Source organism: Stegostoma tigrinum, chromosome 9 (genome assembly GCF_030684315.1).
Source record: "Stegostoma tigrinum isolate sSteTig4 chromosome 9, sSteTig4.hap1, whole genome shotgun sequence".
Classification (NCBI taxonomy): Eukaryota; Metazoa; Chordata; class Chondrichthyes; order Orectolobiformes; family Stegostomatidae; genus Stegostoma; species Stegostoma tigrinum.
In genome coordinates, this window is record NC_081362.1 from 73,008,980 (window position 1) to 73,036,521 (window position 27,542).

The 27,542-nt window shown below is 44.7% G+C and overlaps 2 protein-coding genes across 5 annotated transcripts in view; one reads left to right on the forward strand and one right to left on the reverse strand.

Annotated features, from left to right (window-relative positions):
- Positions 1-521: 521 nt before the first annotated feature.
- msh6 (mutS homolog 6 (E. coli)) lies at positions 522-18,295 on the forward strand. The gene is made up of 10 exons (XM_048535719.2): positions 522-818; positions 1,583-1,785; positions 4,104-4,291; positions 8,203-10,744; positions 13,776-14,056; positions 14,657-14,774; positions 15,410-15,499; positions 17,000-17,154; positions 17,407-17,606; positions 18,130-18,295. The coding sequence occupies exons 1-10, from the start codon at positions 583-585 to the stop codon at positions 18,209-18,211; spliced, it is 4,095 nt and encodes a 1,364-aa protein (XP_048391676.1). The 5' UTR covers positions 522-582; the 3' UTR covers positions 18,212-18,295.
- A 19-nt stretch (positions 18,296-18,314) lies between these two features.
- fbxo11b (F-box protein 11b) overlaps positions 18,315-27,542 on the reverse strand; it is a 167,284-nt gene continuing 158,056 nt past the window's right edge. For all 4 annotated transcript variants that reach the window (XM_048535722.2, XM_048535720.2, XM_048535721.2 and 1 more), the window contains 4 exons: positions 27,318-27,425; positions 21,440-21,548; positions 21,244-21,342; positions 18,315-19,527 (listed from right to left, as the gene is read on the reverse strand). In XM_048535722.2, the coding sequence (XP_048391679.1) occupies positions 19,398-19,527; positions 21,244-21,342; positions 21,440-21,548; positions 27,318-27,425 (446 nt within the window). In that variant the 3' untranslated portion in view covers positions 18,315-19,397. The remainder of the gene's footprint in view (positions 19,528-21,243; positions 21,343-21,439; positions 21,549-27,317; positions 27,426-27,542) is intronic.

The following is a 27,542-nucleotide window of genomic DNA, read 5'->3' on the forward strand; positions in this document are numbered from 1 at the left end:
CCCTCTCTCCCTATTTATTCCAGAACCCTCACCCCATCCCTGTCTCTGATGAAGGGTCTAGGCCCGAAACGTCAGCTTTTGTGCTCCTGAGCCTGCTGTGTTCATCCAGCCTCACACTTTATTATTTGGAATTTCCAGGCTGGTTTAGTGATCACGGTGGAAACCCTGGATCTGCATCTTGACTGCTGTAACCCCCAGGGCTATGGACCAAGTGCTGGAAAAGGGGATTGGAATGGGCTAATAGCTTGTTCAGCAGGACCAAACAAAGTAGGCTGAATTGCCTCTTTCTGTGCTGTAATTTTTCTATGGCTCAGTCTTCAGGCAGGTTAGCAGTAATCCACCTTTCCGCATCTAGTGCACTGGGCAATAAGGGTAACTAAGATAACAAAGTGTGGAGCTGGGTGAACACTGCCCGGCCAACCATCTAACCAATCAGCTTGTCCTTCCACCAGATAGGCACTGGCGGGAATGGAGAGCTGGGCTCCTATTGGCCGAGGCGACATTGGGGATTCCTTCCTGTGACCCCGTGTTCCATTTTCCCGCCAGCGCCAAAGCGGAGGTTCGGCGGCGGGAGCGGGGATAATGTCCCGGCAGAGCACCCTGTTCAGCTTCTTCCCTAAATCTCCGCCGCTCAGTGCCTCCTCAGCCAAGGCCGCCCCTGAAGTCTCTTCCCCTCCCCCCCGGGAGAATGGCAGCGCGACACGGCCGCCCAAGAGGTCCCGAGCTGCGGCTGCTGCTTCCACTGTCAGCCCGCTCCGCGCTGGCGGGGAGAGGAAGGCCAGCAAGCAGCCGGCGGTCTCGTGGACCCCGCCTCTCGGGTAAGTGAATGAATGGTACTGTTAGTCGGGCTCCTGGTGTTCCCAGCACCCGGGGGTCGCCGGCGGTACCCCATCCGGAAGGATTACCGTTGCCCGGGATTAGCAGTTCACACCAACGTGGGGTTAATTCCCGTTAACCCGCATTTCAGGAACGATCGGGCCCCGTAGCAGGCAGGCAGCTGGCACCAACGCGCCGCCCCAACTGCCTGTTGGTTTACTGTGTGGCACCACCCCCACCCCCTCACCGCCTGTGGGTGCACTGTGTGGCACTGCCACCACCCCCCACCCTGCCGCTGCCTGTGGGTGTACCGTGTGGCAACAACTCCCCCTTTTTGGGTTTGAAGTGGCAGTGTTTCAGCTTGTAACAGGCAATGTTTTGGAAAAGTAGCGAAAACGCACCTTTATTTCTGTGATAATAAAATGTGAGGCTGGATGAACACAGCAGGCCAAGCAGCATCTCAGGAGCACAAAAGCTGACGTTTCGGGCCTAGACCCTTCATCAGAGATTTATTTCTGTAGCAACTTGCTCTTTTGGAAGCCTTTGTACTGCATCTGCAACTGACCAGTTGGAAATGGAGTGTTTGGGAGCCTTGAATGCATTTAATGGTGTCCCTTATGTCCACTTGTGTTTTGATCTCACTGCAGTGATTGTTCCTCGTGAATGTAACAACATGAGTTAGTATTGGGGCAAAGCACTGTTAACGGTGCAGGAGAAGAGTTTGAAACCCTGAGGAATTTTTCTGCCTTTTTTTATTTCCCTGCAGTCAAGCTTGTGAATTTGCTCCAGGAGATCTGGTGTGGGCCAAACTGGAAGGGTATCCATGGTGGCCAAGTCTAGTGTATAACCATCCGACTGCTGAGGAGTATCTCAGGGGCAGAGGGAAATCTCTCCGTATTCATGTCCAGTTCTTTGATGATCCTCCTACAAGAGGCTGGGTTAGTGTGAAGTATGTCAAGTTGTACACAGGTAAGAGATCACAATGTTGAATTCCAGTTTTTGTAGGGATTTAGCGTGCCTTGTTGTTTGCCATTTTTTTGACCAGATGATGCTCTGGGGGAAAAATAACCAGTAAGCCAATTTGCCTGAGTGTGGCATCAGTGTCAACAAGAGACAGGATCCCTGGAAATTGGTTACTCTGCCTTTTTGTGTCTTTTCTATTCTCTCTCTTTCCCAGGCAACCACAATCTTCAAGTTCTGCAAAGAAAAACCCAGTTTAAGACTGCAGTACTTAGGTGTGCGATACAAACTACTGTATCCTGTGGCATCAACCATTATACTAGGTTCAAATTTCCTCTGACCTAGTAGGTTTTTAGCTTTTGGGTTTTAACTAGTTCTGCAGTTCATGTTTAGAATAATTTTGGTGTAACTGTGTAAACCTTTTCCCCAGTTTTGTTGTAGAGATTTTGCAGACCACGTTCTAAAGGATGAGTTCTGTTTGACCTTTGAACTGACTTTGACCCTAACACACAGATTTAATGTTTGTTTATATCCTTTCAAACATTGGGAGGCCCCTGGTATGAAAGCTAGTTACTAGTTAGTTCTGTTGTGCAGAGATTGTCCATAATTATAAACTCCAGTCATGTGATAAGAGAATTAGCTGCATCATTGTTTCAGCACAGCATTTCCACTAATATGATTGTATCTTAACATGAGCTTAGTTCTTGTGATATTTTTGACAAACTGTTTAATTTGTTCATTTTTGTCATAGTGACACAGTTTGTAAACAGACTTTTTTTTATTAGATTAGGTTCCCTACAGTGTGGAAACAGGCCCTTAGGCCCAACAAGTCCACACTGCCCCTTGGAGCATCCCACTCAGACCCATCCCCCTATAACCCACCTAATCCACACATCCCTGAACACTACGGGCAACTTAGCATGGCCAATCCACCTAACCTGCATATTTTTGGACTGTGGGAGGAAACCGGAGCACCCAGAGGAAACCCACGCAGACACAGGGAGAATGTGCAGATTCCACACAGACAGTTGCCCGAGGTTGGAATTGAACAAGGGTCCCTGGCACTGAGAGGCTGCAGTGCTAACCACTGAGCTACCATGCTGCCCATGTCCTCAAACCTTTCCAATCCATACACCCGTCCAAATGTCCTTTAAATGTTGTCTCCTGCAATATGAGGTTGGTTATTCTAGTGTATGGCAGATGCTCACAATGATACTTTGCCTGCACCATCCCTTTATACTTACTCTCGAGGTGTTGGTAAGGTTACCTTCTTTTGTTTGTCCCCTGTTGGCCTGAGAAGGTTGTGATGGATGTTTTCAAGGAATGGCTTTTGGTACTGAATGAACTCCTCGGAGGGATTGGATCTCACCAGCCTGAGTGCGATGCTACCACATCTCCCTTGCTTATTTGATCACGTTGTAACTGAACCAGACGTTTTCACACCTCACCATCGCTAAAGAGCAGAAGCGTTCAGATCAATCTGCCACTGATTCCATCCCCAACAAACATGGTGCGATGCCATTTCCACGTCCAGTCTCTCCAGGCAACGGTCCACTTTCTTTCTCCTCTGGGGCATTGTCTCTAAAGCCCTTTGCATCTCAGTTTGACGTGCAGGCACGGTGGGTGTCAGTTTGTTTGCTTTCCAAACTTTACCCACACAGCTCGAAGAATGGGAGGGATTTGCTACTTTAGAAGTATGGCATTCAGTAAATGTGTTTGCTGCTCCTGTACCATACACCCCAGCTAAGTCTTGTTGTAACTTTAGAGAGCATTAGTTAGGCCATATATGGAACACTGCTGTTCTGGCTGCTGCCGTATTGAAAGGATGTGATTGCACTGGAGAGAGAGTGTAGGCGAGATATCCCAGGGTGTTGCTTGGGATGAAAGTTGCGGTAGTGAGGAGAGACTGATTGGGTTGTGTTTGTTTTCTCTCTAGCAGAAGATGCTGGTGTTGGGCGTTGGTGGTGGGATTTGATTTGAAGTTGACCGAATTGAGAGGTATAGACAGAGTAGGTGGTGAGAAACTTCCCCAGAGGGCATAAAGTGAGGAGTAAGTGGTTTAGAATGTATCTGAGTAAAACTGGTCACCCATAGGGTGACACAAATAGGGAACATGCTGCCTGAGAGGTTGGTGGAGATGGGTACTCTCCTAACCTTAGAGAAACACGAGCATCTAACAGGCTAGGGCATAGTAGGCTGTGGACCAAATGCAGGAAGACAAGATTGGTGTTTCTTGGTCAGCATTGACGTGGGCTGAAGGGCCTGTTCCTATGCTGTAAGAGTCTCAGGTTAGGACCTGTAAGGCCATGATCTTTTTGGTTTTGCAGGTTCGGCGTGTAAGGAGGCTCAGAGAGGCGGTGTCTATTTCAGTGGGAAACCTGAAATCCGCAGGGCAGTGGAACTCGCCGATGCTGCTTTTCCAAAATCCAGAGAGAAGCGCTTGGAATTGGCTGTGTGCAAAGAACTTTCTGAACCAGAGGAAGAGGAGGAGGAGGAAGAGGAGGAAGACATGGAGGTAAATGAGCAATGGTTTTGATCAAACTTAATCAGAATGAAAGAAGCCAGCTCCTCAAATCAGGAGCATCACCAAATTTAGTTCCTCTAGCCTGTACTAAAGTGAGCTGATATGAGCCAGACAGCAGTGTCATAAAGTTCATGGGATATGAAAGGGTTAGAATTCCTGGCCCTGAGGGTTTGATTATATTGCTTGCAGCAGCTCCGTCACCTGTTTACGGTGTATCCCCTTGTTTATCGTCCTCTACTGCATGACCTTTCTCTCCTGTTAAATCCTATTTGTCACCGTCCAACCACTCAACCAAACCATTATCATCCTGCAACCAGCATGCATCCCCTTCAGAATCAGCAACACAGCTATTGTTTGTCAGTCACTGATCCTGAAGTTATCTGATCTTTTTAATTGTAATCTGCCTTTAACCCAATCCTCGCCTTCCACTCATGGGAATACCACTGAACGTTCCCTACACCGGCCCTCCCGATGCCTGCATCACTTTGTATCAGTGACCAAGGGTAGGCTACAGCACAGCAACTTGTAAAGTTTACTTTAATCAAACTGTAACCTCCCCAAAACAATAAGCCTAACCCTTTCCAGTGAATGTCCTCCAGTTCCCAACGCTGGATGTTTTTGCTGTTCACTCTCTCACCCTTCTGCCTTGGAAGGTCACATGGAGGTTGCGGTGCTCTGCACAACGAGGAGCTGAACTCGATTGGCCCAACAGCAAAGCTATGGCACAGAAAGGCCATTCAGCCCACTGTATCTGTGCTGGTTAGACTAACCTGGCCACCCATTTCCTGGCACCTTGGGCTGTAGCTTTGCAGGTTAAAGCACTTCAGGCTCTGGATACAGATCCTTTTAAGTTGCTCAAGCACCAGACTGGGCAGTGATTCCAGACACCCCGTTCTCTGGCTGAAAAAGCTGTTCCTCATGTCCCCTCGAATCCCTTTCCTGATCACGTTAAATCTCTGCTCCAGGTAACTGATCTCTCCAGGGGAATCTGGTGTACTCTCTCCTCTCTGTCCAAACTCCCCATTGTTTTATATGCCTCCATTAAACTACCCTCAGCCTCCCCTGTTCTAAAGGCAACAGCCCGAGCATCTCCAATGTATCGTCGTAGCTGCAATTTTCAAGCTCTGGCAACATTCATGTAAACCTCTTGTGTACACTGTCTTGAGCAGTTAGGTCCTTCCCGTATAAAGTGACCGGAACAGTACAGAATCCCCAGCTGTGTCCTCACCAGTATCTTCTTTAGTTCCAGCAGTACATCCCTGCTCGGGTATTTAATACCTCACCCAATGAACAAAAGGATCCCGTAGACTGCCTTTATTGCTTTATCTATTTACCTATCCGGACACTTGCAGGGACCTGTGGATGTGTATTCCATGATAACAAAGTGTGGGGCTGCATGAACACAGCAGGCCAAGCAGCGCTTAGGAGCACAACATGTATTCCATGGTCTCTCACTTCCTCTACCCTTCTCAATGCCCTCCTGTTTACTGTGTATTTCCTTGTTTACTGTCCTCAAATGCATGACCCCTGTCTCCTGTATTAAATCCAATTTGTCACTGTCCAACTACTCAACCAAACCATTATCATCCTGCAACCAGCATGCATCCCCTTCAGAATCATCTACACACCTAATGTTTGTCATCTTTCTATTTTTTCAATCATGCCTCCCATATTTAAGGCTGAATCATTCATATATGCTGCAAAAAGCAAGGCAGCCAACACTCACCTTTACCCTTTGTTTCTTGTCCGAGTGAATTTTGAATCTAATTTGCCTCATTCTCCTGTATCCCATGAGTTTTAATTTTTCAGACTGGTTTTTATTTAGGGATTCTAAGAAACTAAAAGAACTGTGGATGCTGTAAATCAGGAACAAGAACAAAGTTGCTGGAAAAGCTCAGCACGTCTGGCAGCATCTGTGGTGGAGAAAACAGAGTTAACGGTTCAGGACCGGTGACCCTTCCTCAGAAGTTCTGAGGAAGGGTCACTAGACCCAAGACGTTAACTCTGTTTTCTCCTCCACAGATGCTGCCAGACGTGCTGAGCTTTTCCAGCAACTTTGTTCTTGTTCGTAGAATCCCTACAGTGTGGAAACGGGCCCTTCGGCCCAACAAGTCCATACAAACAGTTGGAACATCCCACCCGGACCCATCCCCCTATAATGCACCTAATCTACACACCCATGTACACTATGGGCAATTTAGCATGGCTAATCCACCTAACCTGCACATCTTTGGACTGTGGGAGGAAACCCACGCAGACATGGGGAGAATGTGCAAACTCCACACAGGCAGTCGCTGGAGGATGGAATTAAACCCAGGTTGAGCTAGTTTGTCATGTGGGAACTTGTCAACTGGATTACTACAATCTCCATAGACAACATCCAGCACTCGACCCTTCTTGCTTCTTCAATTATAGTGGGCATTGTTCCTGCATACTACTGTGACATTTTCAGTTATTTAGTTCCTGCTACAGTGTACCTGATTAGGGTTGGGAAAATGATTTTGAGGGTCTGCTACTTCTCTGTGGCTTCCTTTAAACAACCTAGGATACGTTTGATCTAACCCTGATGATTAAACCACCTTGAAGATGGTCAGTCCTCCATGTTCTGCCTTGTCCTCATTTTTCTTTATTTTTCTAATATGTCCCATTCCTGCACCTCGACTAGATTGTCTGCAGCATCTTTCTCTTTTGTGAAGACAAACAAAATAATTTAGAACCTACCCACTTCCTCTTAGCCGTGTGTACAGTTTCATGGGCCCAGCCCTTTCCTTAGTCATCCACTTGCTCTTAATGTACTTATGAAAGATCTTTGTATTTTGCTTAATTTTACCAGCTAATATTATTTTCCCTGTTCACTTTGTTCCTGTAACTTCTTCTGTCGCTTCACCCAGTATTTCCTGTAAGTTTCCTAAAATATTACTTTTGAGATCATCATAAACTTTTTTTTCAGCTTTATCTTGCTCTGTACGCTTTAGGCTAACCACAGAGCTCTAGATTTAGCAGCACCTTTTGTGAGGTTATGTCTACACTACTCATTGAATCTCACTTTTGGCTGTTCTCAGTGATTTGCCACTCTTTGCTTGAAGTAGCTGTACCCAGTTGACTTTTGCTAGCTCACTTCTCAGCTTTCCAAAGTTTGCCTTCCCTCAACTTGGAATTTTGACGCTTCTCTTTATCACTTTTCCTAATGCTAAACCCTAACTGTGTATTATGACTATTATCTCAAATGGGGTCTCGCTGCTGCTTCCTGCCCAGCTCAGTTCCTGACACTAAATCTAACATTCATTTCTTTTTGTCATGTGGAAACTGTTTTTAAAAAAAAAAGCTCTTGAGCATGCTGCAAGAATTTTACGCCTTTCGGTCTCACAGTTGGTATTTATGTCGCTGAAGACCCTGCTGTTCTTGCCTTTTGTTTGCACTCAGAAATTTGTCAATACATTTGCTCCTCTATTCCTCTTGCTATTTGGGGATCTATAGTACACACCTCCCAATGTGACTGCACCATTTTTTTGTACCAGAGCTGAACCCAGATACTAAATGAGGCCATATCCCGCTTTCTGCCAGCTGTATTCGATTCTTTAGCTTATTGCGTTAGAGAGCCTGCCTTTCGAGCTCTCCACAATATTCTTTCAGGACTTCCTCCACATTCCTACCTCAGTCATCGGTGCCAATATGACCATGGCCTCTGGCTGCTTTGTACTGCTCAGACCCCCTTTTTCAATCAGGCAGTTCTGCCCATCTGACAGTTTCTATCCTGTCAGTCTGGGCTGGACCCCTTGCCTGCCCAATTCCTGTTTAGCTGACCACTCGTGCAAGTCTGTTGGTGAGGGACCGGCTTGAACCGGGCGGAGGGTTGGGGGGTCAAGATGAGCAGTGAGTGAATCCGGAATGTTCCCCTCTAGGTGGCTGACCGATCGGCGGCGAGCGAGGAGGATAAAGAAAATAACAGCGAAGATGAGAAGGTGAAAGGCCAGAAGTCGAGGGCCACGCGCTCAGCCAGCGCCAAGACCAAGAGGAGGCGGCTGGTGGTGGAGTCGGATAGTGACGCAGAGAGCTCCGAGGAGGAGTTCAGGCCAGAGCAGAACGACGGCAGCAGTGAGGAGTGCAGCAGTGGGCTCGACGAGAGGGAGCTCAGTGAGCCTGATACAGAGACGGACCCTGACAGTCCCATCAAGACGCCGTTCAAGCGGAAACGGGCAGGCACGGCCAGAGCGAAAAGAGCTTCCAGCTCCCCTTCTGAAATGCCCAAGAGACCAGCGGCAGTGTCTTTGAGCACCAAGTCCAGGCTGTCGGCGTTCTCTGCCCCGGAGGCGTTCGAATGCCAGTCTAATGGTGGTGGAGCGGGTAGCCCCTCTCCGGGCACCGCCTGGGATCACGAGAAGCTGGAGTGGTTAAAACCAGGCAAGAGGAAGGACACCAGGAGACGAAAGGAGAGTGAGCCTGACTACGACTGTGCTACGCTGCACGTCCCCGACGACTTCCTGTGCAAGTGCACTCCGGGCATGCGGAGATGGTGGGAGCTGAAATCGCAGATGTTCGACACCGTGATTTTCTACAAAGTTGGCAAGTTCTACGAGCTGTACCACATGGACGCTGTCACTGGTGTCACCGAACTGGGGCTGTCGTACATGAAGGGCAGCTGGGCGCACTCGGGTTTTCCCGAGATCGCTTTTGGCCGTTTCTCGGATGCGCTGGTTCAGAAAGGGTACAAGGTGGCGAGGGTGGAGCAGACGGAGACGCCCGAGATGATGGAGGCCCGCTGCAAGTCGCTGCGCCACCCGACCAAGTTTGACCGGGTGGTCCGGCGCGAGGTCTGCCGGGTCATTACCAAGGGCACGCAGACGTACAGCGTCCTGGATGGCAGTGCAGCCGAGAGCCGCAGCAAGTACCTGCTGTGCCTGAAAGAGGCGGCGGGCACAGAGCAGGCAGGCCAGGCACGCTCCTACGGAGTCTGCTTTGTCGACACCTCCGTCGGCAGGTTTCACGTGGGCCAGTTTGCGGATGACCGGCACTGCTCCCGTTTCCGCACCCTGTTGGCGCATCACCCTCCGGTGCAGGTGTTGTTTGAGAGGGGGAACCTGTCGGCTGAGAGCAGGAAGATTTTGAAAGGCTGCCTCATCTCGGCCTTGCAGGAGGGCCTGCAGCCTACCTCCCAGTTCTGGGATGCCTCCAAAGCCCTCCGGGTGCTCGCCGAGGAGGGCTACTTCACTGAAATGAGGGACGCCACAGACCCAGGGGTCCCTCTGCCAGCCGCTCTGCGGCCAATGGTGTCCGAGACCGACTCCCTCGCCCTCACCCCGGCTGAAGGCTATGACCTGGCCTTATCCTCCCTTGGTGCCTGTGTGTTCTACCTCCAGCGGTGCCTCGTTGACCAGGAGCTGCTGTCGATGGCCAACTTTGAGGAGTACATGCCCGTGGATGTGGCTGCTGACCGGGCGAAGGCGTCTCCAGCCATCGGGCGACGGCGCCTGGTGCTGGACGGCGTAACCCTGACCAACCTGGAGCTGCTGCAGAACGCCACCACTGGCACCCGCGAGGGCACGCTGCTGGAGCAGCTGGACCACTGCTGCACCTACTTTGGCAAGCGGCTGCTGAAACAGTGGCTGTGTGCCCCGCTGTGCCAGCCCCTTGCCATTGAGGACCGGCTGAATGCCATCGAGGATCTCATGGCTGTGCCCGGCAAGGTCTCGGAGCTGGTTGAGCTGCTGAACAAAGTGCCTGACCTCGAGCGGCTCCTGAGCCGGATCCACAGCATTGGATCACCGCTGAAAAGCAAGGAGCACCCCGACAGCCGCGCTGTGCTCTATGAAGAGACCAGCTACAGCAAAAAGAAAATTGCTGACTTCCTGTCTGCCCTGGAAGGCTTCAAAGTCTTCCAGGTGGTGCTGCAGGTCATCGAGCCGTCTGTGGCTGCCTTCCAGTCTCTCTTACTTAGGCAGATCGTCAGCCTGAAAGGAAGCACCGCCGACGGCCTCTTCCCCGATCTCTCCGCTGAACTGACGAGGTGGGACACGGCTTTCGACCACCAGAAGGCCAGGAACACTGGAGTCATTACTCCCAAAGCTGGTTTCGACCCGGATTACGACCAGGCCCTCACCGACATCAAGGAGACGGAGCGGAACCTCCAGGAGTACCTGGAGACCCAGCGCAAGCGGCTCGGCTGCCGCAGCGTCGTTTACTGGGGCTCGGGCCGCAATCGCTACCAGCTGGAGGTTCCCGAAAATGTCGCTGATCGCCGCGTGCCGGAGGAATATGAGCTGAAGTCAACCAAAAAAGGTTACAAACGGTACTGGACTAAAGTGATTGAGCAGCTGTTGGACGCGATGAACAATGCTGAGGAGAGGCGCGACAGTGCTCTTCAGGACTGCATGAGGAGGCTTTTCTACAACTTCGACAAGAACTATAAAAACTGGCAGGCAGCTGTGGACTGCATTGCTGTCCTTGGTGAGTGGTTGGTCTCTTTGTGCTGGCTGTTTTTAATCTTTCCTTGTGTAAATCTTCACTTGACTGAAGAATAAATCTCACAGGTCAAGCTCAATAGGAAAAAGGCCCTAGTGTCTAGTTAGCTGCCCCTTGGTTAAATAGCCCCCACCTGCCAGCCTCTTTCTCCTCCCAAGGACTGATCTGGAACAGGTTTGTGCTGAATCGGTTGTTTTCATCCTAGAAAAGATCTTAAATAACTTACGGAGATATTACTGTTGAATTTGACTGTTTTCAAACAACCCGCCTCCCACCCCTCCCTTTGCCACTATATTCCCACATTGGCATTGGTGACCTCTCGTAGCTTGGGGTTACAGTCTCCTCACTACTTAACAGGACAAGCTAAACACAGTGGGGAGGGAAGGGGGAAGAAGGCCTCCCTGACAGGATACAGCAGTTACAATCCAACATGTCTTCCTCTCTCCATTTCTGTCCCGGCCTTCTCATGGTCCTATTGCAAATATGTCAAACTCTTCCAGCCCTCTCTATGCCCCAGGCCTGGCTCAGTGTTTAGACTGCGTGTTCTCTTGTTTTTAGTTTGTGTATAATTGTGGAAAGTCAGCTTTTATTTTGTTTTTTGCTTGAATTCACACCGGACTGAAGCAGTAGTAAGTTAAAAGGTGCGATTTGTGTCTAATTTGATGTTTCAGTTGGTAATTTATGCTAATACTGATCTAAAGGGAATGCTTCCCACCTGGTAAATTTGCTATGTCTTCTGTTTGTAACATGCTGTAAATATTTTTGGATATTCATGGGGCTCCTCCAAGGAACTGCTTTCTGTTCAGAAAGTTATTTCGCCATGTTTTGTTGGCTTTGTCACATTGGGAAGCTGACTGCTGAAACATGACATCTCGGAGCGATTATGCATCTGATTTTTTTTAGAAAAGGAGGCCAGTGCAGGCTGTCAGCACTGATGCTCCGATGTGCTCGCTGGTGCAGGGGTCAGTGAGCACAGCAGAATCTCTCCAGCTTGGCTGCGTTGCAGGCTGTTTGGAGGCTATGTACAAGTTCCCTTTTGAATTGGCCACTTCCAGATAGTTTCCAAGAGAGATGACTTGCTGAGCTTGTTTTAATGTATTATTTAACTTTTTTTAGAAAGTTGTGAAACCAATTGAAAATGTCTGGGTTGAATTGCTGCTGTCCTTCCCCACCCCCTCCCAAAGTGAAATGTTCAATTTAAGTGCTTTCAATTTGTGCTCAAACTGTATTGCTTTGTAATTTCTGACCAGATGACACGTGTTCCTTTTATGTCAATTATAATCTGCTAAATATTGGCCCACAAACCACCATTTTGTGATTGAATTGGTTACTCTGGTCCACTTGGTCATCTGCTCTTCTCCCACTTCCTTCTAAATTCCCAACCCCACCCAAAAAAATCCCTCTGTCATCACCTCCCCTTCTTCTCCCCCCCCCCCCCCCCCCAACCCCATCCCGAGGTCCGACGGGAGTGTGCTTGTAGATGGCTGTACAATGATTGAAGTTTACTGTATGCTATGGGGTCATTCCACCTCCTGGACTCCAGCTGCCTGATTCCACTTTCAAAGAGTCACAGAATTCCTGCAGTGTGGACACTGGCCATTCAGCCCAACAAGTCCATGCCTCTCTCTGAAGGGCATCTCACCGTGACTTGTTCTCCTCCCCTTGCATTTCCCATGTCTAACCCACATAACCTGCACATCCCTGAACACTAACGGCAATTAGCACGGCCAACTCGCTGAACCTACACAGTTCTTGGGCTGTGGGAGGAAACCGGGGTCGGGGGGGGTATCCACGCAGACACGAGGAGGCTGTACATGTGCATCCTGGCCAATGGGTGGCATGACCAACGCCCCAGGCACCGGTTTGACTGCCCCTGGCCAGGGAGCAGTACAGAGAACCGCCAGGTGCTGGTGCGATCACCCCCACCCCAGGGAGAGGTGGCGCGCCTGTGGGTTTGAGGTTCAGTCAGACTAAGAGCTGAAGTAAAGACGGGGTACGTATGGATTTGCGTGGAAGGAAGGTTTGCGCGTGTGGTGCCTTACAGCTGTTGGGCTGGAACCTCTAGTTACAGAGCTGCAGCTGCATTCCTAACTATTTTTAAATTGTCACAATGGTGTCTCTGAGCATACCACCACCACCCTCTGGAGTGAGCTCCATGCCACCTCTGTGCAGAGCTTCCCTTGGATCTCCTGTAAGCCCCTTAACAAAGCCTGGCCTTTCCAAGTGGAATAGAACCTTCTCGTTCTCTGCAGTTGATGCATTTTAATTAGCCTAGTGTGCCTTCTCTGGACCTAATACCAAATATGGACAGACTCCTTTTTGAGGAAAGGTATAGAAAGTGAGCCAGATCTTATTGGGATATAGACTAATGAGAGGTGACCTTACAGATACAAGATTCTTAAGTGACTGTTTGACAGAATAGATGCAGAAATGTTGTTTCCCATTGTGGGAGAATCTAGGACCGCAGTGTCATACGGCGCAGAGCCAGACCCTTCGATCCAGCCAGTCCGTGCTGAACATAATCCCAAACTAAGATAGTCCCACCTGCCTGCAGATGGCCCATATCCCTCCCAACCTTTTGATAGATAGATAAATAGAAATATCTTTTAAATGTCGTAATTGGCATAATCTCCAGTAAGCTAGTGTGCATGTAAAACAGATGGGGAGGAACTTCTTGGAGGATACTGAACCTGTGAAATTCTTCACTGTAGAGGCTGAGTCATTAAATATGTTCACGGCAGTCTTCTGCCCAAATAAGGGAATAAAGGTTGAATGAGAGAAAAGGTGGAAAAGTGGAGTGGAATGGCAGACTGAACAGCTTACTTCCACAATGTCTTCTGTTGACGCTCTTCACATTTGTTAATATAAATCTCCTCCGCCCTCAGCACTGCGAAGCTAACCAGTTACCATCTCCAGAAAAGATGCGACAGTTTGATTCTTCGAGTTCATTCCATTGTCAGGAGCTTTTATGTGGTTTTTCAGAATTTGCCTTTCAACTCTGGTTTTACTGTTACAGATGTTTTGTTGAGCCTAACACACTACAGTCAGAGCGGAGATGGGCCGATGTGCAGACCTGTCGTAATGTTTACTGAGGATGACACACAGCCATTCTTGGAGCTTCGAGCTTCACGCCACCCTTGTGTCTTAAAGACCTTTTTTGGGGACTTCATCCCGAATGATGTGTTCATTGGTTGCATGGACGCGGAAGATTTGGAAGATGGTGTCAGAAAGAAGCAGGCTTCCTGCCTGCTTGTAACAGGCCCAAATATGGGAGGCAAATCCACACTTATGAGACAGGTGCGAACCAGTGTAGTCTGTCATTATCCAGCTCCATTTGAATGCAGAACAAAGAGCCCGGTTACGGCTAATGAAGTACCTTTTCAAACTGTGGTCACTTTTTAGTGTTTATCCTATCAACTGGACCACTGCAAGCTCCCACTGTGTAGGGACCAGCAAATGTGTTTGAGTTAGTTGGAAGCTAAACACTGGCTGAAAAAAAAGGGTAACTCCCCAGCTGTTCTCCAAAATATTGTCATATGATCTTTTAACATGCAAAACAAGGAGGCAAATGGAGCTGTGATTTAACTTCTAACTCCAAGACTTACCCTCTGGTAACGCACAGCATTCTGTCAACTCTGAAGCACGTACTCAAATATCTAGAGATTTGAATCCACGCTTTTCTAATTCGCAGGTGTGTGTATAGACAGAGTGGCAGAATTTTGAGCTAGAAGTTGTTTTTATCCTTTCCTATGGTTTGAGGAGTGTTCTTAGAATAATAGCGGAATAGATGACAAGCAGAAGGGAATGTTTGAGGTGTAGAATGTAGGTGAGTGATGTGAAACAAATTTTCTAATCTGTGCATCAGGGACCTGACTCTCTTTTCCCCCTCCTAAATAGGTTGGCCTCCTGGTCATCCTGGCACAACTGGGCTGCTATGTGCCTGCAGAAAGCTGCAAATTTAATCCAGTTGACAGAGTTTTCACACGTCTAGGTGCATCTGATAGAATCATGTCAGGTAAGATGATGTTTTGAGATTGATTTATTCCTGTCAAAAGGGTGTAGGGTTGTTCCCCCCCCCCCCCCCCCCCCCCGCCCCCCAAATTGCTATCAAATGTTTGCAGTTCATCAGTTTATTTTTTTAAAAAAATACTTAGAAAGCTTCTGGAAAGATAAATCCATTATTAAATAGAAATGCTAAGAAAGGACTTGGATGTCCACTTGCATTACTGTTCTGCTGAATTCTGTTGCTATGACAGTAAATAATAAAAAATCTGCAACTAAGAACCATACTTTGACTTCTTTGAAGGGTGTATGTTGATTGAAACAATGGCTGAATTTTCAGCCACAAGGTTTTTTTGAAACATTTTTTACTTGGGGAAAAATGGGCATTACTGGACAGTGAGGTTATTGCTGTTAATTGTCAGCTCCTCCATAGAAGCTTGATCTCTTTAAAATTGACTTGGATGTAGTTGCCGAAGGCTAACTTTAATTAGGGCCTCCACAGTGTGTGGGATGGTGATTGGTTAGCTTATTGGCACAAATAGCTGCTGGAGGAAAGCTGTGTGGAAAACAGTGAAGTGCATGTAGCAAGCTATTACTAGGCCATGCGTATTAACATCTGAAATAACATTAAACTTTTCATTCTTATAGGTGAAAGCACCTTCTTTGTGGAACTCAGCGAGACATCCAGTATCTTGCAACATGCAACTCCATATTCCCTTGTGCTTCTTGATGAATTAGGTACTGTTTGCATGTAATCACAATGATGTATTGATTTCAAGAATCTGAATCCATGATGGCTTTCTAGCATGTTTAAGGAGCTGGTGCCACTTTGTTTTTGAGTTTGATTAGTGAATTTTCCAGTGAGCTGTCATAACAAATCAAGAATTGAGCAGGCAGCTTTTCCCAAAAGTCACCAGCTTGGGGGGTTGTGGTCACTACTCGTAGATTGTGTGCAGTTTAAATAAGGGTGGTGTGGGGAAATAAGAATAAACACTAATGAGAATGCATTAGCAAGGGAGTTTATTTTTGTGATCACTCATCCATTCATCACCATTCCAAATCGACTTGTCAAAAAATCTGTTTAGTTTCTTTACAAAAGTATCAGATATTGTTCCTGTTAATTTTTTGTAGACTGTTAGGGAGCTGACACTTCTGATCTGAAAATGTGGCTGTGGTCTGTATCTTGGAACTGTATATAACAACACTGAAGCTGTTTGAAACAAATATTTCACAGCTATCAGTAAGCAGCATAAAATGGATAAGTGTAGGAATCTAGATACATGGTATCCTTTTGAGCCCTATTCCAAAGACTTTTAAGCATGCAGTCTGGCAATACTGAAACAATTATTGGATCACTTGTATAAATTGGCTGCTGTTTTGGGATGGGCAACATGTTCTTTCTCTGTTGGGGAGATTAGGATGAATTAGTTGCCATTTGAAATATACTTGAAGACCATCATTCACATGTAAGACAGGGTCCAACCTTCACCTGTTGTTTTGGTAAGGGGCAAAAATCTGAAATACCTAGTACAGCAAGAATCAACTTTTAAAATTTTGCAGTTTCAAATGATTTTAATGAAAAAAAAACAGCAGTGAGCTCTAAATAAAACTCATGTCTACACATTGGTTATAGTTAAGGTTTTAAGTTTAAATTTGATCTGGTCTAGAAAGTTGCCTTTGTTGGGCAAACATTTATACTGGTTTTACTGACTTTTATAGAACTATAAAGTAAGAAATGAGACAGCATTTGATAATGCTAGTGTTAATTTTTGGCAATTTTCTTAAGGCTCTTCACGTTCGGAAAATAGCTGTACACCATCAATGGTTGGTGGGGAGGGATGGAGAGCACATTCAGCCTGATTCCAACAGGGGAAATACATTTATGAATAACCAGTTAGACAATAGGGCAGTGAAACTGCTTCTTCCCCCAATCTAACATCTGCATCCTAGTGCTGTTTTGCTAGCCCCTCTCACTACTGAATTGGGATAGTTTGGGTCGGTACCAGTTGGTGTATTTACACAAGTGATCTGGAGGGTAACCACATAAATATTAAACCCTATTGCTATTGCAGATGACCTGAGTAAAATAGAATAAATCTCTAGGTTTGACACACTTATAGGATAATCAGACCAGAAATTTGTTTCATGTTACTTTTTCAAACTACAGTCAACTCACTTGTAAGATAGGGCTGTGAAGAGCCGAGCAGGATTCTGTTTAATATTGAATTATTATTCTAGGCCGTGGCACAGCAACATATGATGGCACAGCAATTGCTAGTGCAGTGGTGAAGGAGCTTGCTGAAAACATTAAGTGCCGCACTTTGTTTTCTACACACTACCATTCTCTTGTGGAAGATTTTTCTCATGCCACAGCAGTCAGTTTAGGACATATGGTAAGTGCATGGCCCTCGGTACTGTTTTAAATGTTTCATAATTTTGTGGAAAAATCAGTACGTACTAGAAAAGTTAAACTGGTTACTGACCAAAAACAAAAGCATGAAAACCTGCAGGCCGAGCAGAGACATTTGATTTCTAAATGGTTGGGTTTTAAGTACAGTGAAACAAATATTTTAAGCCTGAAATAAATGATACTGTTATTTAAGTTTGTGCCCATCTCCATAATATTCTCTGTGGACTGTTTGTAGGCCTGTATGGTTGAGAATGAGTGTGAGGATCCAAGTCAGGAAACTATCACATTTTTATATAAGTTTGTCAAAGGAGCCTGTCCGAAGAGTTATGGATTTAATGCAGCAAGACTTGCAAACATTCCTGAGGAAATTATTCAGAAAGGTCACAAGAAAGCTAAAGAATTTGAGAAGACCACAGTTTCCTTCCGACTTTTCAAGTAAGTATAGAAAATAATTAAACCTTGCTTTAACTTTTGATTAGCAAATAATGGCAGTTTTATGTACACTTACTTGAAGTATGGCATAAGTATGAGTGAATTTCCTCAAGCCGCAAGTAGTAAAACTAGTTTCCTAATGGATTAATTGACTTTATTAGTCAGGAAACAGCCCAACCTCCAGGGTTGATATCCTTTTTCCTAGGGTTAATGCAAGCTGTTTTATTTTAAGATGCAGTAGTGACCATGTTCTCTTCACTGCTGGGGATAGAATGTGCAAGAATTCAAAGCAAGTAATATTAAGTTTCTACACAATTAGCATAACATGCTAAAAAACATTTCCACTTTATCTCCCTTTCAAAAGTATCAAGGGGCAGGCTGATCATAAAAAGAAAAACAGATTAACAAAGTAACTATCTTTTAGCTCACCTTAGTGAATGGGTGGATCATGGTGCAGTGTAGTTACTACTTCTGAAGTTTTAATGTCTGTAAAACATTAAATTTAAGTTTTTTTTCCCCCTTCCAGAGAGATGCTTTTTTTGGTTGAAGACCCAAATATTAACTTCCTTACCCTACAGCCAGTACTGCAGAAGATTGCTGAACTCTGAAAACAGTATCAAGCATATGGTTTAATTCAAAGACATGATTGTTGAAATTATGTTCTAATAATGTTCTAATAAAGTTTATTTTAAAATGATAAGACTCTGTCTCTTCCTAGGAAATTAAACCCTTTTTATTGTTACCTATCATCTACATAATGGTTATTGAATGCTCCACAATATATTAAGTCTAGGATGTTATGGTACATGCATACACTTTCAAGCTGTTGATTTTACCCACTGTCACCAATACGCATTAATGAAAAGCTAGTAAAGGGAGACTGAGTATATATGTACATATATACTAGCTGCTTCATTACAGGGAGAAGAAGCATTACCAAAATGGCACTGTCCAGAAGTTACTTTTGTAACAATATGCACGTCTTAATGAGGTGGCATCTAAAATACAGGTACCACTTCAGATATTTACTTTCCCTTAATCCCTGTACAGTCTCATGAAAGCACTTATGTTGACTTCTGGAAATAACTTTAAAAAGAACAATGTTCTGTAATTGAAATCAATAGTTGTGGGATACAATCGATTAGTGTTACCTTTTCTCTTTCATAGAAAGAATAAGATACTGGGACATGAGTATAGTTACAGCAAGTCTCTAGTTCTGCTAACAAAACAGGACACATTCAAGTACAATAAGGTTTTGCTTGAAATTACAAAAAAGCTACATGAGAAAAGCATTAAAATCAGTTATCTCCATTGAATAAATGTTTTCTTTAAAAATCAAATGCAGAAGTGCTAGATCACATTTTCTTACATACACCAACCCAATCAGTACCCAGTGTCCATAGGTGCTACAGAACACCTTTGTTATATTGTCTGCTGTTTCCAACAGCAACAGTCTTCCAATGCTACTTGTCCAAAGAAGACAGCTTCACAAGCTGGCATTTAGGGTACAGTATCAGTGTTAGCATTTTGTCCCTTGGGTAGACCACTGCTGGCTGTTTAATCTGTCATAATGCTATTCATGCCCAGCACCTTCTCTTGATCCTGAGTTAGCAGATTACTCCTTCACTGTCAGAACACCAGAGTTCAGACTCTAGTGCTATCCACACGTGCACAACAGCTGTACAAATTCGGACATTCTTCCTGAAGATTTGGGTAAAATGTTATTTTCCCCTAGTTTTTTTGTTTGATACAAATGGAGTTACTGTTGATTAGAACGACAGGAAAAACAAACTTTCAGTTATGTTGCAAAGTATTGGACTCTATTGGTGGTGCAGAGTCATACAGAGTGTCTGTATCATGTGTGGGTTCTCCAGCTAACGTGCAAGGATTTGAAAGTGTTCCAGCACCACAGTCACAGAAAAATCTGAAACGAGAGGGGAGAAAATAAATTCTTTTATGTTGAAATCTCCCATTTCAAGTGTATGACCAAAAAAACCATGAACTTATGCTTAAATTTGTTTTATAATCTCAGTATTGCACAACAAACTGACTTCAGAAATACTGTTACTACAGTGAAAATGAGAGACAAAATGCAGTTTTGAGGAGTTGTGTCCGTTTTGATGTTTTAACAATTTGTACAATCACCAATTCATTTCAGTTGATCATGGGTTTGAAGTGACAACCACATGTTCTCCATGAAGAAGACACTAAGTAGTTCACAAGCAGACAGGCTGTTGAATGAAGACATTCAGTCTACTTCAAGGTCAGTACGGATATGATAGAGGGGAGAGATTTCGGTATGACTGGAGAATTAGCAATGAGATCAATTTCAAATTATCATAGGTTTAGCAGCAATCTCTGCACAGATAAAAGTTGGAATGACAAGAGTGCTGAGATAGAGACCAATGGATCCATCAGGGAAAAGTAAATATTTGTAGCAGAGAAAGACGTCAAGAAATGGAGTGGTCACATAGTTTTGGATTAAACAGATAATAACAAACATTGGCCACACCTTTGTGTTTGTTCTAAGCTACGAACCATATCTACTTTTAGTATTTTTAATCTGCTCATTTTTATTCTAGCTGCACACACACCGTCTTCAGTCATGGAGAAAAGAGTAGAAGACTATTGAAGTAGGCTACATATCCACTTTTTTAAACATTACTTTTACACAGAGAAGAAAATTCAGCAAGACTTGGCTCATCATGCTGTAACTATGGTACTGAGCAAATGATTACAGCCTTAGGATTTCAACTAATTCAGCAATGTGTTCATAGCAGGAAATGCAGAAGTGACATCTAATAAAGCTTGCACATTTTGTTTTAAAGATTAGATTCCCTACAGTGTGGAAACAGGCCCTTCAGCCCAACAAGTCCACACTGCCCCTTGGAGCAACCCCGTAACCCACACACCCCAAACAGTACAGGCAATTTAGCAAGGCCTATCCACCTAGCCAGCACATCTTTGGACTGCGGGAGGAAACCCATGCACACATGGGGAGAATGTGCAAACTCCACACAGACAGTTACCTGAGGCTGGAATTGAACCTGGTTCCCTGGCGCTGTGAGGCTGCAGTGCTAACCACTGAGCCACCGTGCCGCCTGAGACAGAAGGTGCAACAGACCATGTGGCTTAGGTATTAGTGTACAATTACCAGCTGATAATGGTGGTACCACTAGAAATGTTTTGGTTATTTAGTTTGTTAACAGCATGTTTGCAACGCACAATTTTCTCCCGCAACTGATGATGTTTAGCAATTAACACATCAGAAGTCCAGTTATGGTTTCACATTTGAAAGTGAGCTTAATTTAAACTTGTGTAGTAGTTAAGAAAACTAAATGTATCCTATTGGACATATTGTATTCCACCATACCGTTGCTAATTTTAGGAGGTAATGTCAGTTCTCTTAAGAGAAATAACAGGCTAGCTGAATATCAAGTTTCAAACATATATTGGCGACCGTCTGTGCTCAGTCCCAAAGGACATTTCAACTACAAGTTCAGGAGTACAGCTGTGGCAGAATGTGTTATATAGCGATTGACATGATACAGAATGATCTGGAGGACCTCAAAACCCAGACAGAAAATGATGGATGATGCTCATGTCTGTAATTATTCAGTATTTCCTATACAGTACTGACCTATCATGTCTAATGAATTCCACATCATGTCCTTGGTGGCACTTCTTAATGCAGTTTACACAGATTGCATTACGATCTGTTGTGTTGCAGGTGTGACACCTAGCGATTGAAAGACAGTTGACATTAGAAGTTACTTAAAACAAGCTGCTTTCCACTTTTGTTAGATAAATAGATGTGCAAGAGCCATGCACTTTACCTGTAAAAATCATGCATTGGGTAGCTGGTGTAACTTGATATCTTGTACAGGCACTGGCCCCTATTAACAGCCTTTTCAATTGCATCTTGATTGTTCATTATTTTGTTGTCTTAAAGGAAGAAAAAGCACTGTGTTTACATGATTGAGTGGCTGAAGTAGAATTTTACAAAGTGCATGCTAGCTCTTCCTTCACCCACATGGGCAGATTTCCACTTATTTAATACTGGAAAGAACTAAAGCTTTCATTTCTCTAAACATGACATCAAGTCAATAATAGGATTTAAGAAACTTAAGAAATATAGGAAATACGGGGTTCCCCACTTTTTAGCTAGATATTCCACAGTTGAACAATCCTTCCCCCTACCTTTTGTCTTGGTTCTATAGATGATGCTAAGTTGAAGCCCTTTATTGTTCTGTGGGAATATTGTTCTTACCCCAAGTGCCATGCCTCTATCACATTTGAGCACGGTGTAAGTCAAGACATGGGCAGGGAGTGAGCTGGAGTCACCATAAGATAGAGGAGCAGAATTACACTGTTCAGCCCAGTGAGTCTACCATTTAATCATAATTGATGTTTCTCAACCCTATTCTCCTACTTTATCCCTGTAACTCCTGAAAACCTTACCACTCAAGAATCTGTCTGTCTCAAATATACTCAATGACTTGGCTTCCACAGCCTGGTACAGCAATGAATTTTGCAGATTAAACACCCTTTGGCTGAAGAAATACCTCAACTCAGTTCTAAAGAATTGTCCCTTGGCTCTTAGTCTATTCTACTAGTGAAAACATTTCCCATGACCACTCTATTCAGGCCCCTTGGTATTCTGTAAGTTTCATCAAGATTCCTTCCTCCTCCCCACGCCCACTCACTCTTCTAAACTCCATTAAGTACAGACTGAATCCAGTATTCCTCCTCATACTACAAGCCCTTCTTCCCTAGTATCATTCTAGTAAAATGCCCCCAAAGTACATATTTCCCTAGATTCCAAATGAGATCTGACCAGAGCCTTCTACAGCCTCCATCTCTGCTCCTGTATTCTAGCCCTCTTGAAATGAATACCAACCATTGTATTTGTTTTCTTCACCACCAACTGAATCTGAATCTTAATCTTAATCTAAAATCTTCACTAGGATTCTCAAGGCCCTTTGTATTTCAGATTTCTGAAGCCATTCCCTGTTCTAAAAAAAAATCTACACCTAGTCATACAGCTGTACAGCATGGAAACAAACTGGTCTATGCCAACTGTTTGTTAGCCGTGTTGCTTACAGGATGATCAAATCAACTGTGTTACAACAAAGGATCAGTGCTTAATTATACAGTCACAGAGCACGGAAACAGACGCTTCACTCTGAAGTGTCCGTGCCAGCCAGATATCCTAAATTAATTGAGTCCCATTTGCTAGCATTTAGCCCATATCTCTACAAAGTCTTCCTACTCCTGTACGCATTCAAGTGCCTTTTAAATGTTGTAATTGTACAAGCCTCCACCACTTCCTCTGGCAGTTCATTCCATACATGCACCACCTTCTTGAAAAAGCTGCCCCTTAAATCCCTTGAAATCTAGCCTTAAATCTATGCCCCTCTAGTTCTGGACTCCCCCCACATAGAGAAAAAGACCTTGGCTATTCATTCATTCTCTTTTTCCCATCTTGTATTCTCATCTGCCACTTCTTTACCCACTTTCGCAGCCTGTCCAAATACTTCTGCAACCTCCTTGCTTAATCAACATTATCAGTCTTTCCACCTATTTTTGAGTGATATGGAAAGTTAGCAATCGTGCATTCAGTTCCTTTGTCCAGATTATTAACATTGGTAAGACTGACCCTTTGGAACTCTAGCTGTTTGTGTTGCTTCCAGACAAGTCACCAGCTGCTATGCTGAAATCAATCCCTTTATTTCCACTCTGCCTTCTGCCAGTCAGCCAATCCTCTATCCATGCTGGTACCTTGTCCCCATCACCATGGGCTCTGGTCTTATTTAGCAGCCTCTTGTACAGGCCTGGAAACAGAAACAAGTCACGTCCACTGGCTCTCCTTTGTCTAATTTGCTCATTATCTCCACAAAGATTTCACTACCTAGGGAACAGAATTTTGAATGGGAACCAAAAATCAATAGTTTGTCTTCCCAATATTTAGTTTGCATATATTTCAGCCTGTCCAGTACGGATGAAGGTAGACCTAGGTGTCAGCCGACACATGAAAACTAATTCCATATTGCTGAATAGCAGCACGTGAGTGATAAATAGGAAGGAGCAAACGATGGGTTGGGGAACACTGGCAAAAGTGCTGCAGGAGCCCGAGAGGCTCTTGCAAGTGATTGCCTGGCTGCAATTAAGACAGTTGAAACTGGAACCAATTTACATCCCAGCTGGATGAAAACAGAAAGGTGAAGGAAAATATTGTAGAAGCATACCCTGACCAAAGCTGCAGACATGTTATGAAGAGGGATCATTACCTGTTATCAATCAACTAAGGAGGTCAGATGTGACTTCATTAAGAACTATTTTGTTGCAATGGCAGGTTAGAAGCGCAACTAGGGAAGATTCAAACATGGTGTTCTGAGAAGTTTCAGGGAGGGAACAACATGAAAACCAATTTTGGAGAAGAAAGGGAGGTTGGAGATGGAGCACTAACTTGCAAGAGTGGGTGGGCCAAGGGTGAGTGATAGCAGCTCTAAAACTGCAAGAATATCTGGAGATGCTGGATTCTGAGATAACAAGGCATGGAGCTGGAGGAACATGGCAGGTGAGGCAGCATTACAGGAGCAGGAAAGCTGATGTTTTGGCCTGGACCCTTCTTCAGAAATGGGGGGCGGGGGCTAGAGCAGTGACAAAAGGTGGATCGTGGAGCAGATAGATGGGAGAGAAGATGGACAGGTCAAGGAGGTGGGATGAAGCTAGTAAAGGTGAGTGTAGGTAGGAAGTGGGGGTGGGGGGGTTAGTCGGTGAGTTGGGAAGAGCAAATAAGTGGGAGAGAAGACTGACAGGTCAAGGAGGCAGGGATGAGGTCGGGGGCTAGTCTTGGGATGAGGTTGGGGATGGGAAAATATTGAAGCTCGTAAAGTTCACATTGAGACCATTGGGTTGTAGGGTTCCAAGGCGGAACATGAAGTGCTGCTCCTCCAGTTTCCGGGTGGCATTGTTGTGGCACTGGAGGATGCCCAGGATGGACATATCATCCAGAGTGGGAGGGGGATTTGAAGTGGTTTGTGACTGGGAGCTGTTGACATTTGTTGCAAACCGAGCATAGTGCTCCACAAAGCGGTCTCCGAGTCTCCGCTGGTCAGCTAGGGCAGTCGGGTTTATGGATTTTGCGAAGGAGATAGAAACAGATGGTGTGGTGTTGAGGAACGATGAGGTTGAAGGCAGTGGGTGGGAGGTCACTTGAGGTGATGAGGTTATGGATAGTCTGGGAGATGATGTTTTGGTGGTCACGGGTGGAGTCATGATCAAGGGGGCGGTAGGAGATAGCATCAGAGAATCGGCACCTGGCCTCGGCGATGTAAAGCTCAGTGCGCCATAACACAACTGCGCCTCCCTTGTCTGCAGGTTTGATAAAGAGGTAAGGGTTGCAGCAGAGGGAGTGGAGGGCTGCACGTTTTTTTTTGGGGGGGGGAGGGAGAGGCTGGAGTGAGTAAGGGGATAGAGAGGTTGAGGCAATAAATGTCATGACAACAGTTAGAGATGAAGAAGTCGAGGGAGGGTAGGAGGATCGCGCATGTTGGAGCAGGAGTAGTATGCACAGGGAGGGGACTGGGTGGGGGGGGGGGGTGGGGGGAGGAGGAGAAATAAGTATGGAGGTGGCATTAAAACCGCTCAACATCTAGGTGTGAGCAGTATTCATTGACGTTTGGAGGGGGATAAAGGGGAGTCCTTTAACCGAGGATTGACTGTTCGTCCTCAATGAGAGTAAGGTCTTGCGAAACGGTCATGACCCAGCACGGCTGGAGAATCATTTACAAGATGATCTACTTAGGAACAGGTGGGAATTTAGGTCAGCAGAAATTTTGTAAAGGGAGGAGGATTGGGGATGGTGGATGTCATGCATTTAAATACCTGTGGTTGTTTACAACCAATGCTAGATATGTTCACTGAGTCACCAAAGCTACATGCAAGTTTACAGATGGTGAACACATGCCCATAATCTAATACAATCCCATGTTTTATGGCCAGGACAGGAGCTAGTCAAGCATTGTTACAGAAAGTAGTTGAATCGATTAACTTATTAAAATATAGCAGCTGTTGTATATCCAATCTTAGATTACACAGGTTCATGAATTTGAACAACGGCCCAAAGATTAGCCAATTAGAGTTTCACAGAAAGCCTAATTTATACCTCAAAGCAATCAACAGAAACCCTATTCAGACAAAGTCACTACATTCATACAAGATCATTAACCACAACTTATTCAAACGCAACATGATTGCATGTACAAGCACTACTGCTTTATCATTCATGAAGAGTCTTCTATGTCTCAGAATCATAGAATAATGATTCATAATAATCAATAATAATATAGAATAATCTCAATGGTAGGTAGCTTCAGAAGGATTCCGCTTGATGACAATCTCCTAGTTTGACAGGAATGTGGTAACCTGCCAAATTAATCCCTTCAAGCCACTTTTCTTACTTTAACCTACATACTGTAGCTCAAACTCAACTCATACAGCTCAACTGACATTACCCAAAGTCTTTTTAAGAAAGCTTGCTTCATCTGAACTTCCAATCCGAACAGTTCATGATTAACATGTCTTACAGCAGCTTTGTGGAGACAGTAAACATACAGTTTGATACAGCGGTCATTTCAGTTTAGGTCTGAATCAGAAAACAAAACAGAATGTAGTGATAATAATGGTGAAAACTCTCTGCATTTGTTGTTTACTACTCTAAACTGACAGCAACTTCTAGAGTTCATGCATGTATGCCTAAACATGGAAGCTGCTGTTGAATCTATACATTCCCAAAGGGTGTTTGTCCAAGGGTACACACTCACTCCATGGGGGTATATTAAGCATTCCAGACTAGACTGAGAATACAGGTTTGCACAGTCAAAGCTTAAAAACTTCCAAATATTCAGAAAATAACAGAATAATAGAGGACACCTATGTCAAAAGATTAGTAGAACAATAGGCAAATTGAGAAAAACCTCATTCTTTCACACTGAGCCATGAGAATCCAGAATGCAGAGTGTGCAACGGATGCTGATTTAATCACCACCTCCAAAAGAGAACGGGATAATTATCTGAACAGAAAACTTAGGGGTTATGGGGAAAAGGTAGGGTGTGGCACTGGCTGCTTTGCTTTTGCAGAGAATCCCTATGAACATGTATATTAAGCATAAGCATCAAAAACAAACGAATGGTGTTTCACTCAGTTACATGCCTTCTGCTTCAAAGACACACTCAAGGCAGCCTGGTGTCAATCAAGTGGTTCAGACATGGCCTCAATTACCACAAAGAAAGTTCAGTGAATGGATACTGTACTTCTGTTCAGCTTTTTTTTTTTGGGGGGGGGGTTATGACTTGCCATAAGGTTCAGTCTCCTATGGAGCCTATTCCAAGGATGCATTTAAAAAGTTATGAATAAAACAAGGAAGAAGATGGCAACTACTACATCATCAAGACAGCAATACCTCATTTTATACCATTCAGAATCATAGTTTTCAAATAGTTACAGGGACAGAGAGATAGCTGGGAAAGTAGACAATTGATGGGAGACTGCTACTCTCCTTCAATCATGTAATTATGGTTGCAAGTTTTTCTTTATTCTTTCTTTACGGAAAATCATACGTGGATAATAAATATTGAATCATCCACATTGTACCATTAGTAAGATCAAATGTTTTTCCACTAGCAAAGTTTAATAATATGTTGTTATACCTTTCATTGAAACATTCACGCCAGATGCCAGAAATAACCCTCCAAACCGGTTGTTGAATATCTGATTGTTTTCTAGAGTAGCTGTAGCATGATTTGTTATCTCAATGCCTATGAAAGAAGGACAACGATTATATACAGCTGGATGTGTAACATTATGCAGCTATTTTGGATCTTCAAGCCACCATTTAGACAAGTTTAGGACTTAAACCAGTTAAACATAGTTGG